We start from the raw sequence: 17,077 nt of genomic DNA, 5'->3' as shown, positions 1-17,077 counted from the left end.
GCCTTAATGTCTCAGTGAGGAGGGAGAAGTGGGGGTATTGTGTTATACCATGAGATCTCATGGCCTTAATGCCTCAGTGAGGAGGGAGAAGTGGGGGTATTGCCTCAGTGAGGAGGGAGAAGTGGGGGTATTGTGTTATACGGTAATTGTGGCGGAACAAGTGACAGAGAAGCAGTAGACAAACACACTGCCTCTCACCTGTAGCCGTATGATGCCATCACAACACCAGAGATGACTGACTAAAGAGTGTAGAGTTGGAAACAGAACGTTAACCCTCTGATAGACGTGGCTCTGTGCCGGGGCCCCTCTGTGCCGGGGCCCCTCTGTGCCGGGGGCCCTCTGTGCCGGGGCCCCTCTGTGCCGGGGCCCCTCTGTGCCGGGGCCCGCTGTCTGAACCTTCAGGATGACCTCTATCCTCTGTCTTAACCTTCAGGATGACCTCTATCCTCTGTTCCGCAGCATCATCCCGTTCCAGCGACCTCTGAAGATCAAGGAGCTGCTCCAGAAGGTCACAGAGGCCTTTGGAGAACAGATGGACCTCTTCTACACAGACAGAGAGGTAGATAACACAATAACACAACAGATGGACCTCTATCTTGTCTCTGACGTAGTAACTGTTGGTGTATCTGACGTAGTAACTGTTGGTGTATCTGACGTAGTAACTGTTGGTGTCTCTGACGTAGTAACGGCTGGTGGATCTGACGTAGTAACGGCTGATGGATCTGACGTAGTAACGGCTGGTGGATCTGACGTAGTACCGGCTGGTGGATCTGACGTAGTAACGGCTGGTGTATCTGACGTAGTAACTGTTGGTGTATCTGACGTAGTAACTGTTGGTGTCTCTGACGTAGTAACGGCTGGTGGATCTGACGTAGTAACGGCTGGTGGATCTGACGTAGTAACGGCTGGTGGATCTGACGTAGTACCGGCTGGTGGATCTGACGTAGTAACGGCTGGTGGATCTGACGTAGTAACGGTTGGTGTCTCTGACGTAGTAACGGCTGGTGGATCTGACGTAGTAACGGCTGGTGGATCTGACGTAGTAACGGCTGGTGGATCTGACGTAGTAACGGCTGGTGGATCTGACGTAGTAACGGCTGGTGGATCTGACGTAGTAACGGCTGGTGGATCTGACGTAGTAACGGCTGGTGGATCTGACGTAGTAACGGCTGGTGGATCTGACGTAGTAACGGCTGGTGGATCTATGACGTTATGTGAATGTCTCCCTCCAGCGGCTGGTTCCTCTAAAGAACCAGGACGATCTCGACAGAGCTGTGCTCAACGTGGGGTCCAGCAGCCTGCTCAGACTACTGCTGAAAACTCCCACGAACGACCAGGTGAGTCTACACGCCTTAGGAGACCGTGTCCAAGCATGTAGTACACATGCAACAAATACTACGCCTCTATAGGCGTTATGTATATCTTCTCTCCACTGTTTTCCCCTCCATGATGTGTGTGTTATAATTTGGTTGTGAGGAAATTCTCTAATGTGTATTATTGTGATTACCTGGACAGAGCAGTGGTCAAGATCACTTGGTCAAAATTATCTACCGCTCAGATTGTTTTTTTTTAACGTGACTTTAACAAAAACTTAAGCCTGTGCAACATTAACCAATTTAAAAACAGTTCTGTAGCAATGAGGTTTGTGCAGTAAGCTATAGGCTCAATACATTATCACCGCATACTGGCTTTGATTGAATTTACCTGCCAATGCATTGTTGTTCAAACCATTACAAAAAATATATATTTCTAAATTTGAGGTGGACTATATGATCACACCAGTAATAGATCAGTTGTTGTATTACTTGTGAGGGTCAGTGTCAGCAGAGGGAGAGAGCAGCAGACTGAGGGGGTCAGTCTCAGCGGAGGGAGAGAGCAGCAGACTGAGGGGGTCAGTCTCAGCGGAGGGAGAGAGCAGCAGACTGAGGGGGTCAGTCTCAGCGGAGGGAGAGAGCAGCAGACTGAGGGGGTCAGTCTCAGCGGAGGGAGAGAGCAGCAGACTGAGGGCGTCAGTCTCAGCGGAGGGAGAGAGCAGCAGACTGAGGGGGTCAGTCTCAGCGGAGGGAGAGAGCAGCAGACTGAGGGCGTCAGTCTCAGCGGAGGGAGAGAGCAGCAGACTGAGGGGGTGAGTCTCAGCGGAGGGAGAGAGCAGCAGACTGAGGGGGTGAGTCTCAGCGGAGGGAGAGAGCAGCAGACTGAGGGGGTGAGTCTCAGCGGAGGGAGAGAGCAGCAGACTGAGTGGGTCAGTCTCAGCGGAGGGAGAGAGCAGCAGACTGAGGGGGTCAGTCTCAGCGGAGGGAGAGAGCAGCAGACTGAGGGGGTCAGTCTCTCTAGTCGTGGGGGTTTAAACATTGTTAAATCCTACAGTATTAAGTCTCTCTAGTCGTGGGGGTTTAAACATTGTTAAATCCTACAGTATTAAGTCTCTCTAGTCGTGGGGGTTTAAACATTGTTAAATCCTACAGTATTAACGTGGCTGTAGATTTCTTTTACACCTGCTACATTACTGCAGACTTGGTCATCTGAGCTATCCGATTAGCCAGCGGTAGACCTATAGTGCCCTTGCTTCGCTCTCAGGTCCCGCCGTGAAGGCAGAGTTTGTAATATAGTGCTGCCCACTACATTCCCACTATAGAATTACAATAATCCAATGTTTATTTAGTTAAATAAAGATTAAATAAAAATGAATAAATATATTATGCTGCGTGGCACAATGTGGAATTAATAATACAAGTGTAGGAAATGCTGAAAATAATTTTGGTTTTGAAGTTGGATTGAACAGTAGACATGGAAAAAGTCCGATTTGAAATCACTTATAATGTGTGTTGCCAAGCTAAGGTCATGAACTAATCAGAAAGCAAATTTACTACTTGGATTATTCATTTTTATTAACCCCTTCACCACCCCTCCTCTTCGGAGGACAAATATCTTATTTCTTTTTCATACATTTATACATTTTAAACATAAAATCCCATCAAATACTGTCAAATGTGGAAAATATTGCGATGTGATGTTTTGGCCTTATTGCCCAACCTTACTTCCTGTTGTGACATGCACAGAGATGAACTAACTGACTGACAACAGTCACTTCCTTCGCTGTCCTTCTTCACTTCCTCTCCTGTCCACTTCCTGTGTGTCTAGTTCCTACAAGTGGGCAGCAGGGACAAACAGAGCGAGCTGAGGTCGTCCCGTTCTCTAGGGGATCTGAAGGGCTGTATACTCAAGAGCTCAGAGAGGGTCCGCAAACACTCCACAGGTTAGTCAGTACACACACACACACACACACACACACACACACACACACACACACACACACACACACACACACACACACACACACACACACACACACTCCACAGGTTAGTCAGTACACACACACACACACACACACACACACACACACACACACACACACACACACACACATCCACAGGTTAGTCAGTACACACACACACACACACACACACACACACACACACACACACACACACACTCCACAGGTTAGTCAGTACACACACACACAGACACACACACTGACTTCCTGTACTCACATCCACCTCTACAGGAATGAAAAGAGAGTGAATGAGTTTCAATGAAGTCAAGCTTTATTTTGTCCAGGTGTGAAATCACCTGAGAGCTTGTCTTAATGTACACAGTGTTAATCTACTCCGTTTTAATGCCGTGTTAGTTTGTACTCAGTGTTTGTGCTCAGTGTTAATGTACAATTACTACAAACACTGATACAAACATGCTGTACAGTATCCCTGAATCTTAATGGAGAATGTTTGACAGACATCTCTCTCTCCTCCTTCATTCCCACTCTTTTCCAACCCCGTGTATACTATGTGTTGTGTCTCTCGTCTCTCTCCTTGTCAGGTTCTCTCCATGCAGGTCGCAGGTCCCCCCCTCCAGGCTCGGTCCCAGAGGAGCAGCAGCAGATTGCTAGACAGGGCTCCTTCACCTCTATTCACACAGAAGGACAGTTTATACCTGAGGGCCTGGATCAGAAGGTAAGAGACAACATAGTACTCTCTCATTTGCGACCGGCCCAGTGACGCGAGCCTACCAGACAAGCTAAATACTTTCTATGCTCACTTTGAGGCAAGCAACACTTAAACACGCATGAGAGCACCAGCTGTTCCAGACGACTGTGTGATCACACTCGCCGTAGCCGATGTGAGTAAGACTTTTTAAACAGGTTAACATTCACAAGGCTTCAGGGCCAGACAGATTACCAGGACTCAGTACACAGAGCATTCGCTGACCAGCTGGTAATGTCTTCACTGACATTTTCATCCTCTCCCTGACCCAGTCTAATACCTACATGTTTCAAGCAGCCCACCATCCCTGTGCCAAAGGAACGCCAAGGTAACCTGCCTGAATGATTATAGTTCCGTAGCACTCACTCTGTAGCCATGAAGGGCTTTGAAAGGCTGGTCATGGCTCACATCAGCAGCACCATCATCCCAGCCACCCTGGGCCCACCACGCTGATGCTCATCACAAGGGCCCCCCCAGGGGTGCGTTCTTAGTCCCCTCCTGTACTCCTTGTTCACCCACGACTGTGTGGCCGTGCACGACTCCAACTCCATCAGTAAGATTGCCGACGACACTGGTGATGGACCTGATCACCAACAACGAGGAGACAGCCTATAGGGAGGAGGTCAGAGACCTGGTGGTAGGACCTGATCAGAGACCTGGTGGTAGGACCTGATCAGAGACCTGGTGGTAGGACCTGATCAGAGACCTGGTGGTAGGACCTGATCAGAGACCTGGTGGTAGGACCTGATCAGAGACCTGGTGGTAGGACCTGATCAGAGACCTGGTGGTAGGACCTGATCACCAACAACGATCAGACAGCCTATAGGGAGGAGGTCAGAGACCTGGTGGTAGGACCTGATCAGAGACCTGGTGGTAGGACCTGATCAGAGACCTGGTGGTAGGACCTGATCAGAGACCTGGTGGTAGGACCTGATCAGAGACCTGGTGGTAGGACCTGATCAGAGACCTGGTGGTAGGACCTGATCAGAGACCTGGTGGTAGGACCTGATCAGAGACCTGGTGGTAGGACCTGATCAGAGACCTGGTGGTAGGACCTGATCAGAGACCTGGTGGTAGGACCTGATCAGAGACCTGGTGGTAGGACCTGATCAGAGACCTGGTGGTAGGACCTGATCAGAGACCTGGTGGTAGGACCTGATCACCAACAACGATCAGACAGCCTATAGGGAGGAGGTCAGAGACCTGGTGGTAGGACCTGATCAGAGACCTGGTGGTAGGACCTGATCAGAGACCTGGTGGTAGGACCTGATCAGAGACCTGGTGGTAGGACCTGATCAGAGACCTGGTGGTAGGACCTGATCAGAGACCTGGTGGTAGGACCTGATCAGAGACCTGGTGGTAGGACCTGATCAGAGACCTGGTGGTAGGACCTGATCAGAGACCTGGTGGTAGGACCTGATCAGAGACCTGGTGGTAGGACCTGATCAGAGACCTGGTGGTAGGACCTGATCACCAACAACGATCAGACAGCCTATAGGGAGGAGGTCAGAGACCTGGCCGGGTGGTGCCAGAATAACAACCTCTTCCTCAACGTAACCAAGACTAAGGAGATGATTGTGGACTACAGGAAAAGGAGGACCATCCACATCGACGGGGCTGTAGTGGAGTGGGTAGAGGGCTTCAAGTTCCTCGGTGTCCACATCACTAAGGATCTATCGTTGTCTACTCACACCAACACAGTCGTGAAGAAGGACACGACAACGCTGCTGCTACTGCTTATTATCAGTCACTTCATTCCTAGTTGTACGTACAGTGGGGGAAAAAGTATTTGATCCCCTGCTGATTTTGTACGTTTGCCCACTGACAAAGAAATGATCAGTCTATAATTTTAATGGTAGGTTTATTTGAACAGTGAGAGACAGAATAACAACAAAAAAATCCAGAAAAACGCATGTCAAAAATGTTATAAATTGATTTGCATTTTAATGAGGGAAATAAGTATTTGATCTCCTCTCAATCAGAAAGATTTCTGGCTCCCAGGTGTCTTTTATACAGGTAACGAGCTGAGATTAGGAGCACACTCTTAAAGGGAGTGTTCCTAATCTCAGCTTGTTACCTGTATAAAAGACACCTGTCCACAGAAGCAATCAATTAATCAGATTCCAAACTCTCCACCATGGCCAAGACCAAAGAGCTCTCCAAGGATGTCAGGGACAAGATTGTAGACCTACACAAGGCTGGAATGGGCTACAAGACCATCGCCAAGCAGCTTGGTGAGAAGGTGACAACATTTGGTGCGATTATTCGCAAATGGAAGAAACACAAAAGAACTGTCAATATCCCTCGGCCTGGGGCTCCATGCAAGATCTCACCTCGTGGAGTTGCAATGATCATGAGAACAGTGAGGAATCAGCCCAGAACTACACGAGAGGATCTTGTCAATGATCTCAAGGCAGCTGGGACCATAGTCACCAAGAAAACAATTGGTAACACACTACGCCGTGAAGGACTGAAATCCTGCAGCGCCCGCAAGGTCCCCCTGCTCAAGAATACATATACATGCCCGTCTGAAGTTTGCCAATGAACATCTGAATGACTCAGAGGACAACTGGTGAAAGTGTTGTGGTCAGACGAGACCAAAAATGGAGCTCTTTGACATCAACTCAACTCGCCGTGTTTGGAGGAGGAGGAATGCTGCCTATGACCCCAAGAACACCATCCCCACCGCCAAACATGGAGGTGGAAACATTATGCTTTGGGGGTGTTTTTCTGCTAAGGGGACAGGACAACTTCACCGCATCAAAGGGACGATGGACGGGGCCATGTACCGTCAAATCTTGGGTGAGAACCTCCTTCCCTCAGCCAGGGCATTGAAAATGGGTCGTGGATGGGTATTCCAGCATGACAATGACCCAAAACACACGACCAAGGCAACAAAGGAGTGGCTCAAGAAGAAGCACATTAAGGTCCTGGAGTGGCCTAGCCAGTCTTCAGACCTTAATCCCATAGAAAATCTGTGGAGGGAGCTGAAGGTTCGAGTTGCCAAACGTCAGCCTCGAAACCTTAATGACTTGAAGAAGATCTGCAAAAAGGAGCGGGACAAAATCCCTCCTGAGATGTGTGCAAACCTGGTGGCCAACTACAAGAAACGTCTGACCTCTGTGATTGCCAACAAGGGTTTCGCCACCAAGTATTAAGTCATGTTTTGCAGAGGGGTCAAGTACTTATTTCCCTCATTAAAATGCAAATCATTTGACAACATTTTTGACATGCGTTTTTCTGGATTTTTTTGTTGTTATTCTGTCTCTCACTGTTCAAATAAACCTACCATTAAAATTATAGACTGATCATTTCTTTGTCAGTGGGCAAACGTACAAAATCAGCAGGGGATCAAATACTTTTTCCCCCCACTGTACATATCTACCTCAAAGACCTCATACTCCTGCACATCCACTCAGTACTGGTACCCTGTGTATATAGCCTGGTACCCTGTGTATATAGCCTGGTACCCTGTGTATATAGCCTGGTACCCTGTGTATATAGCCTGGTACCATGTGTATATAGCCTGGTACCCTGTGTATATAACCTGGTACCCTGTGTATATATAGCCTGGTTATCATTACTCAGTACTGGTACCCTGTGTATATAGCCTGGTACCCTGTGTATATAGCCTGGTACCCTGTGTATATAGCCTGGTACCCTGTGTATATAGCCTGGTACTCTGTGTATATAGCCTGGTACTCTGTGTATATAGCCTGGTACCCTGTGTATATAGCCTGGTACCCTGTGTATATAGCCTGGTACCCTGTGTATATAGCCTGGTACCCTGTGTATATAACCTGGTACCCTGTGTATATAGCCTGGTACCCTGTGTATATAGCCTGGTACCCTGTGTATATAGCCTGGTTATCATTACTCAGTACTGGTACCCTGTGTATATAGCCTGGTACCCTGTGTATATAGCCTGGTTATCATTACTCAGTACTGGTACCCTGTGTATATAGCCTGGTACCCTGTGTATATAGCCTGGTTATCATTACTCAGTACTGGTACCCTGTGTATATAGCCTAGTTATAATGACTTATTGACATGTTTTACTTTTGTATCATTTCTGTCTTTCTCTCTGCATTGTTGGGAATGTCCCTAAATAAGCATTTCACTCTGTCTGTGTCTGTTCCCTCGTACATCTCTGTCTAATGTGTCTGTTCCCTCGTACATCTCTGTCTAATGTGTCTGTTCCCTCGTACATCTCTGTCTCAGTCTAATGTCTCTGTTCCCTCGTACATCTCTGTCTCAGTCTAATGTCTCTGTTCCCTCGTACATCTCTGTCTCAGTCTGTTTCTGTTCCCTCGTACATCTCTGTCTCAGTCTAATGTCTCTGTTCCCTCGTACATCTCTGTCTCAGTCTAATGTCTCTGTTCCCTCGTACATCTCTGTCTCAGTCTGTCTCTGTTCCCTCGTACATCTCTGTCTCAGTCTATCTCTGTTCCCTCGTACATCTCTGTCTCTGTCTAATGTCTCTGTTCCCTCGTACATCTCTGTCTCTGTCTAATGTCTCTGTTCCCTCGTACATCTCTGTCTCAGTCTAATGTCTCTGTTCCCTCGTACATCTCTGTCTCAGTCTGTCTCTGTTCCCTCGTACATCTGTCTCAGTCTAATGTCTCTGTTCCCTCGTACATCTCTGTCTCAGTCTGTGTCTGTTCCCTCGTACATCTCTGTCTCAGTCTGTGTCTGTTCCCTCGTACATCTCTGTCTCAGTCTAATGTCTCTGTTCCCTCGTACATCTCTGTCTCAGTCTGTGTCTGTTCCCTCGTACATCTCTGTCTCAGTCTGTCTCTGTTCCCTCGTACATCTCTGTCTCAGTCTGTTTCTGTTCCCTCGTACATCTCTGTCTCAGTCTAATGTCTCTGTTCCCTCGTACATCTCTGTCTCAGTCTAATGTCTCTGTTCCCTCGTACATCTCTGTCTCAGTCTAATGTCTCTGTTCCCTCGTACATCTCTGTCTCAGTCTGTCTCTGTTCCCTCGTACATCTCTGTCTCAGTCTAATGTGTCTGTTCCCTCGTACATCTCTGTCTCAGTCTGTGTCTGTTCCCTCGTACATCTCTGTCTCAGTCTAATGTGTCTGTTCCCTCGTACATCTCTGTCTCAGTCTAATGTCTCTGTTCCCTCGTACATCTCTGTCTCAGTCTAATGTCTCTGTTCCCTCGTACATCTCTGTCTCAGTCTGTGTCTGTTCCCTCGTACATCTCTGTCTCAGTCTGTGTCTGTTCCCTCGTACATCTCTGTCTCAGTCTGTCTCTGTTCCCTCGTACATCTCTGTCTCAGTCTAATGTCTCTGTTCCCTCGTACATCTCTGTCTCTGTCTAATGTCTCTGTTCCCTCGTACATCTCTGTCTCAGTCTGTCTCTGTTCCCTCGTACATCTCTGTCTCAGTCTGTGTCTGTTCCCTCGTACATCTCTGTCTCAGTCTGTCTCTGTTCCCTCGTACATCTCTGTCTCAGTCTAATGTCTCTGTTCCCTCGTACATCTCTGTCTCAGTCTAATGTCTCTGTTCCCTCGTACATCTCTGTCTCAGTCTAATGTCTCTGTTTCCTCGTACATCTCTGTCTCAGTCTGTGTCTGTTCCCTCGTACATCTCTGTCTCAGTCTAATGTCTCTGTTCCCTCGTACATCTCTGTCTCAGTCTAATGTGTCTGTTCCCTCGTACATCTCTGTCTCAGTCTAATGTCTCTGTTCCCTCGTACATCTCTGTCTCAGTCTAATGTGTCTGTTCCCTCGTACATCTCTGTCTCAGTCTAATGTCTCTGTTCCCTTGTACATCTCTGTCTCAGTCTAATGTCTCTGTTCCCTCGTACATCTCTGTCTCAGTCTAATGTCTCTGTTCCCTCGTACATCTCTGTCTCAGTCTAATGTCTCTGTTCCCTCGTACATCTCTGTCTCAGTCTGTGTCTGTTCCCTCGTACATCTCTGTCTCAGTCTAATGTCTCTGTTCCCTCGTACATCTCTGTCTCAGTCTAATGTGTCTGTTCCCTCGTACATCTCTGTCTCAGTCTAATGTCTCTGTTCCCTCGTACATCTCTGTCTCAGTCTAATGTGTCTGTTCCCTCGTACATCTCTGTCTCAGTCTAATGTCTCTGTTCCCTCGTACATCTCTGTCTCAGTCTAATGTCTCTGTTCCCTCGTACATCTCTGTCTCAGTCTAATGTCTCTGTTCCCTCGTACATCTCTGTCTCAGTCTAATGTCTCTGTTCCCTCGTACATCTCTGTCTCAGTCTGTGTCTGTTCCCTCGTACATCTCTGTCTCAGTCTAATGTCTCTGTTCCCTCGTACATCTCTGTCTCAGTCTAATGTGTCTGTTCCCTCGTACATCTCTGTCTCAGTCTAATGTCTCTGTTCCCTCGTACATCTCTGTCTCAGTCTAATGTGTCTGTTCCCTCGTACATCTCTGTCTCAGTCTAATGTCTCTGTTCCCTCGTACATCTCTGTCTCAGTCTAATGTCTCTGTTCCCTCGTACATCTCTGTCTCAGTCTAATGTCTCTGTTCCCTCGTACATCTCTGTCTCAGTCTGTGTCTGTTCCCTCGTACATCTCTGTCTCAGTCTAATGTCTCTGTTCCCTCGTACATCTCTGTCTCAGTCTAATGTGTCTGTTCCCTCGTACATCTCTGTCTCAGTCTAATGTCTCTGTTCCCTCGTACATCTCTGTCTGTCTAATGTGTCTGTTCCCTCGTACATCTCTGTCTCAGTCTAATGTCTCTGTTCCCTCGTACATCTCTGTCTCAGTCTAATGTCTCTGTTCCCTCGTACATCTCTGTCTCAGTCTAATGTCTCTGTTCCCTCGTACATCTCTGTCTCAGTCTAATGTCTCTGTTCCCTCGTACATCTCTGTCTCAGTCTGTGTCTGTTCCCTCGTACATCTCTGTCTCAGTCTAATGTCTCTGTTCCCTCGTACATCTCTGTCTCAGTCTGTGTCTGTTCCCTCGTACATCTCTGTCTCAGTCTAATGTGTCTGTTCCCTCGTACATCTCTGTCTCAGTCTAATGTCTCTGTTCCCTCGTACATCTCTGTCTCAGTCTGTGTCTGTTCCCTCGTACATCTCTGTCTCAGTCTAATGTGTCTGTTCCCTCGTACATCTCTGTCTCAGTCTAATGTGTCTGTTCCCTCGTACATCTCTGTCTCAGTCTAATGTCTCTGTTCCCTCGTACATCTCTGTCTCAGTCTGTGTCTGTTCCCTCGTACATCTCTGTCTAATGTCTCTGTTCCCTCGTACATCTCTGTCTCAGTCTGTTTCTGAGTGGCATAGTAAAGATAACAATGTGATTGTTCTGTTGTTTTCTTCAGTTGCTGGAGCCCTTTGGCAGTGCAGACAACTCTCTGTCCAGCAGCTGTCAATCAATAGACCAAGCATTGGACAGGTGAGACCCTTACTTCTCTGCCATATGAAACATCTATGTATGTAAATTAGTTATGTTTGTTGTCAAGAATGTGGAGTGTTTAGTGATTTATACTGTTCAGAAACACATGAGGGGAGAGAGGAGGAGGAGGGGAGAGAGAGGAGGGAGGAAGAAGGAGAGGAAGAGCTCAAAAGGGCAGAGGGAGAGAGCAGGACCAGTCTATTAACTAGTCTGTTGACTGACTGGTTAGTAGACTGACTGGTTAGTAGACTGACTGGTTAGTAGACTGGTTAGTAGACTGACTGGTTAGTAGACTGACAGGTTAGTAGACTGACTGGTTAGTAGACAGACTGGTCTGTTGACTGACTGTTTTGAACTGAAGTTGGTTCTGATGCGGCCGTGTCCAGTCTGTGGGTCGTGTCCAGTCTGTGGGCCGTGTCCAGTCTGTGGGTCGTGTCCAGTCTGTGGGTCGTGTCCAGTCTGTGGGCCGTGTCCAGTCTGTGGGCCGTGTGCAGTCTGTGGGCCGTGTCCAGTCTGTGGGCCGTGTCCAGTCTGTGGGCCGTGTCCAGTCTGTGGGCCGTGTGCAGTCTGTGGGCCGTGTCCAGTCTGTGGGCCGTGTCCAGTCTGTGGGCCGTGTCCAGTCTGTGGGCCGTGTCCAGTCTGTGGGCCGTGTCCAGTCTGTGGGCCGTGTGCAGTCTGTGGGCCGTGTCCAGTCTGTGGGCCGTGTCCAGTCTGTGGGCCGTGTTCAGTCTGGGGGTCGTGTCCAGTCTGGGGGTCATGTTCAGCTGTTGCTTTGGATTTAGAAGTGAGCGACTCTGATGACAATGTGAATATTAACTATGACCGTTATATACTGTCCAGACCGCTCGTCCACGTGCACCATCGTGCGCATGTTGTGGTCAACTGATACCAGACGCGATCACGACACGCAGGTTAAAATATCAAAACCAACTCTGAACCAATTATATTAATTAGAGGGCAGGTCGAAAAGCATTAAACATGTCAATTTAGCTAGCTAGTTTGCTGTTGCTAGGTAATTTGTCCTGGGATATAAACATTGGGTTGTTATTTTACCTGAAATGCACAAGGTCCTCTACACCTAAAATGTATCCACAGATAAAAGGGGAAACTGAGTTTGTTTCTAGTCATCTCTCCTCCTTCAGGCTTCTTCTTCTTCTGTGGACTTTATATGGCGGTTGGCAACCAACTTTAAGGTGCATTACCACCACCAACTGGACTGGAGTGTGGACCTCAGTTCATCTTTCAATCACCCACGTGGGTCTATGCTCCTAACAACCAATGAGGAGACGGGACGTGGGTCTATGCTCCTAACAACCAATGAGGAGACGGGACGTGGGTCTATGCTCCTAAAAACCAATGAGGAGATGGGACTTGCAGCGCGTCACGAATAGAACCAAGTTGAGAGAGAGAGAGAGAGAGAGAGGGGAGAGAGAGAGAGGGGAGAGAGAGAGGGGAGAGAGAGAGAGAGAGGGGAGAGAGAGAGAGAGAGAGAGAGAGAGAGAGAGAGAGAGAGAGAGAGAGAGAGAGAGAGAGAGAGAGAGAGAGAGAGAGAGAGAGAGAGAGAGAGAGAGAGAGAGAGAGAGAGAGAGAGAGAGAGAGAGAGAGAGAGAGATATGGCCTGGGGAACAATGACAGGATGTGTTGCTGGAACCTTCCCCTCCAGTGGGCGCCGTGCCCACCCATCCTGGGTCTGCCTCGCCACACACAGCGATAGATGAGTGTTTCCGGACATATTCAATCTCTTCCTATCCCAGTCTGCTGTCCCCACATGCTTTAAGATGTCCACCATTGTTCCTGTACCCAGGGAAGATGACGTAACTGAACTAAATGACTATCGCCCCGTAACACTCACTACTGTCCTCATGAAGTGCTTTGAGAGACTAGTTAAGGATCATATCACCTCCACCCTACCTGAAACCTTAGACCCACTTCAGTTTGCTTATCGCCCCAATAGATCCACAGACGATGCAATCACCATCACACTGCACACTGCCCTATCCCATCTGGACAAGAGGAATACCTATGTGAGAATGCTGTTCATTGACTACAGCTGAGCATTTAACACCATAGTACCCTCCAAGCTCATCATCAAGCTGGAGGCCCTGGGTCTCAACCCTGCCCTGTGCAATTGGGTCCTGGACTTTCTGACAGATGACCCCTGGTGGTGAAGGTAGGAAACAACACCACTGATCCTCAACACTGAGGTGTGTTCTCAGCCCTCTCCTGTACTCCCTGTTCACCCATGGCCAAGTGCACCTCCAACTCAATCATCAGGTTTGCTGATGATACAACAGTGGTAGGCCTGATTAGCAACAACGACGAGACGGCCTACAGGGAGGAGGTGAGGGCCTTGGCGGAGTGCTGCCTGGGAAATAACCTCTTCCTCGACGTCAACAGAACAAAGGAACTGATCGTGGACTTCAGGAGACAGCAGAGGGAGCATGACCCCATCCACATCAACAGGGCCATAGTGGACAAGGTGGAAACCTGCAATGGCAGGCTGAACTGGTCCATCCACACAGGGCTGAACTGGTCCATCCACACAGGGCTGAACTGGTCCATCCACACAGGGCTGAACTGGTCCATCCACACAGGGCTGAACTGGTCCACCACACAGGGCTGAACTGGTCCATCCACACAGGGCTGAACTGGTCCATCCACACAGACATGGTGAAGAAGGCACAACAGCGCCTCTTCAACCTCAGGAGGCTGAAGAAATTCAGCTTGGTCCATAAGATCCTCACAAACTTCTACAGATGAACCAATGAGAGCATCCTGTCGGGCTGTATCATCGCCTGGTGCGGCAATTAAACCGTCCGCAACCGCAGGGCTCTCCAGGGGGCTGGTGCTGTCTACAGTATAGCACCTAGTGCCAAGATCTGAGAATATTGGTAAATAGAATATTGTTAAATAAAGTATTTCTGTTTTTTATTTTTAATACATTTGCAAAAATTATTTGGGTATTGTGATGTCATTATGGGGTTTTGTGATGTCATTATGGAGTATTGTGATGTCATTATGGGGTATTGTGATGTCATTATGGGGTATTGTGATGTCATTATGGGGTATTGTGATGTCATTATGGGGTATTGTTTGTAGATCGATGAGGATTTTATTTTATTTAATCCATTTCAGAATAAGTCCGTAACGTAATAAAATGTGGAAAAAGGGAAGAAGTCTGAATGCACTGTTCCTTCAGAAAGTATTCATACCTCTTGACTTATTCCACCTTGTGTTACAGCCTGAATTCAATATTGATTACATTGGGGGGTTTTTCTCACCTATCTACACACAATACCCCATAATGACATCACAATACCCCATAATGACATCACAATACTCCATAATGACATCACAATACCCCATAATGACATCACAATACCCCATAATGACGTCTCTCTCTTCTCTCGCTCTCTTGTTTTTCTCTTGTTTCTCTCGAAATTTTTGCAAATTGATTGAAAATGAAATACAGAAATAATCTAATTTACATAAGTATTTATACCCCTGAATCAATACTTTATAGAATCCCCTTGGGCAGCGATTAGACCTGTGAGTTTTCTGGGTAAGAGTTTCCACACCAGGATTGTACAACACTGGTTCTTTTCAAAATTCTTCAAGCTCTGTCAAGTTGATTGTTGGACATTGCTAAACAGCCATTTCCAGGTCTCGCCATAGATTTTCCAGTAGATTTAAGTTAAAACTGTAACTCGGCTACTCAAGAACATTCACTGTCGTCATGGTTTTAGGTTATTGTCCTGTTCATGTCCCAGTGTCTGGTGGAAAGCGGACTGAACCAGGTTCTCCTCTGCCTGTGCTCAACTCCATTCTGTTTTTTTTTTTATCTTGAAACTCTCCAGTCGTTGCCGATTACAAGCCTACCCATAACACACTTCCTCCCTACCCATAACGCACTTCCACCCTACCCATAACGCACTTCCCCCCTACCCATAACACACTTCCTCCCTACCCATAACACACTTCCCCCCTACCCATAACGCACTTCCCCCCTACCCATAACGCACTTCCCCCCTACCCATAACGCACTTCCCCCCTACCCATAACACACTTCCACCCTACCCATAACACACTTCCTCCCTACCCATAACGCACTTCCTCCCTACCCATAACGCACTTCCACCCTACCCATAACGCACTTCCCCCCTACCCATAACGCACTTCTCCCCTACCCATAACGCACGTCCTCCATACCCATAACGCACTTCCTCCTTACCCATAACACACTTCCTCCCTACCCATAACACACTTCCCCCCTACCCATAACACACTTCTGCCCTACCATAATACACTTCCAGCGAAATCCCTGAGCGGTTTCCTTTCCTCTCTGGCAACTGAGTTAGGAAGGATGCCTCTATCTTTGTAGTGACTGGGTGTATTGATACACCATCCAAAGTCTAGTTAATAACTTCACCATGCTGAAAGGGATATTCAATGTCCGCCTTTTAATTTTTTTACCCGTCTCCCAATAGGTGCTCTTCTTTGCAGGGGATTGGAAAACCTCCCTGGTCTTTGTGGTTGAATCTGTGTTTGTAATTCACTGCTCGACTGAGGGACCTTACAATTATCTGTATGTGTGGAGTACAGAGATGTTAAACACTATTATTGCACACAGAGTCCATTCAACTTATGTGACTTGTTAAGTGAATTGTTTTCATTTTTAATTAATTTGTAAACATTCTAAAAACATTATTCCACTTTGACATGATGGGGTATTTTGTGTTGGCCGGTGACGACAAAACTATATTTAATCTATTTTAAATTCACCCTGTTTATTTTATTTAACCTTTATTTAACTAAGCAAGTCAGGGCGGCAGGTAGCCTAGTGGTTAGAGCGTTGGACTAGTAACCGAAAGGTTGCTGGATTGAATCCCCGAGCTGACGAGGTTAAAAATCTGTCGTTCTGTCCCTGAACAAGGCAGTTAACCCACTGTTCCCCGGTAGGCTGTCATTGTAAATAAGAATTTGTTCTTAACTGACTTGCTTAGTTAAATGGCTAGTTGTAAAATAACAAGTTCTTATTTACAATGACGGCCTACTGCGGCCAAACCCAGACGACGCTTGGCCAATTGTGAGCCGCTCTATTGGACTCCCAATCACAGCCGGTTGTGGTACAGCCCGGATTCGAACCAGGGTGTCTGTAGTGACGCCTCTAGCACTGAGATGCAGTGCCTTAGACCGCTGCGCCACTCGAGAGCCCAACAAAATATGGAAAAAGTCAAAGGGTGTGAATACCTTCTGAGAAGGCACTGTATAATCTTTTTTCATATTCAACAAAAGTGGAATTTGAAATGCTTTCTAAATATAGTACCAATCAAATGATAAACAACTGAGATTTCACCTGTCTTATAAGTTATCATATGTAGTGACAGTACACAATTGGCACCATTTCATATAACTGATGACAGAAAATGTTTTGCCCAGTGCAGAACTGGACCATTTTTGTGTTTTGGAAACAAAGCTTTTGTGATGTTCCCACAATGTTCCCACAATGTTCCCACAACCTTATGAAATGTTCTGGGAACCTTTTTTAAAGAACAGATTGCAAGTGTTCTAGAAATGTTCTTGCAACATTAAATGAATGTGTTTATACAAACATTCTATAATCATCAAGGCGACAGTTTATTTTATTTTTTTGTCATGAGA

The 17,077-nt window shown here is 47.2% G+C and overlaps 1 protein-coding gene across 3 annotated transcripts in view; it reads left to right on the top strand.

Annotated features, from left to right (window-relative positions):
- Positions 1-17,077, top strand: part of map3k22 (mitogen-activated protein kinase kinase kinase 22) — an 81,720-nt gene that overhangs the window by 36,982 nt on the left and 27,661 nt on the right. For all 3 annotated transcript variants that reach the window (XM_045710744.1, XM_045710743.1, XM_045710745.1), the window contains exons 5-9: positions 460-559; positions 1,233-1,337; positions 3,142-3,256; positions 3,877-4,010; positions 11,343-11,416. In XM_045710744.1, coding sequence (XP_045566700.1) covers positions 460-559; positions 1,233-1,337; positions 3,142-3,256; positions 3,877-4,010; positions 11,343-11,416 — 528 coding nt within the window. The remainder of the gene's footprint in view (positions 1-459; positions 560-1,232; positions 1,338-3,141; positions 3,257-3,876; positions 4,011-11,342; positions 11,417-17,077) is intronic.

This window comes from Salmo salar, chromosome ssa29, assembly GCF_905237065.1.
Source record: "Salmo salar chromosome ssa29, Ssal_v3.1, whole genome shotgun sequence".
NCBI lineage: Eukaryota > Metazoa > Chordata > Actinopteri > Salmoniformes > Salmonidae > Salmo > Salmo salar.
The sequence above is the reverse complement of the archived record's forward strand: the minus strand, read 5'-3'. Positions and strand labels throughout refer to the sequence as shown.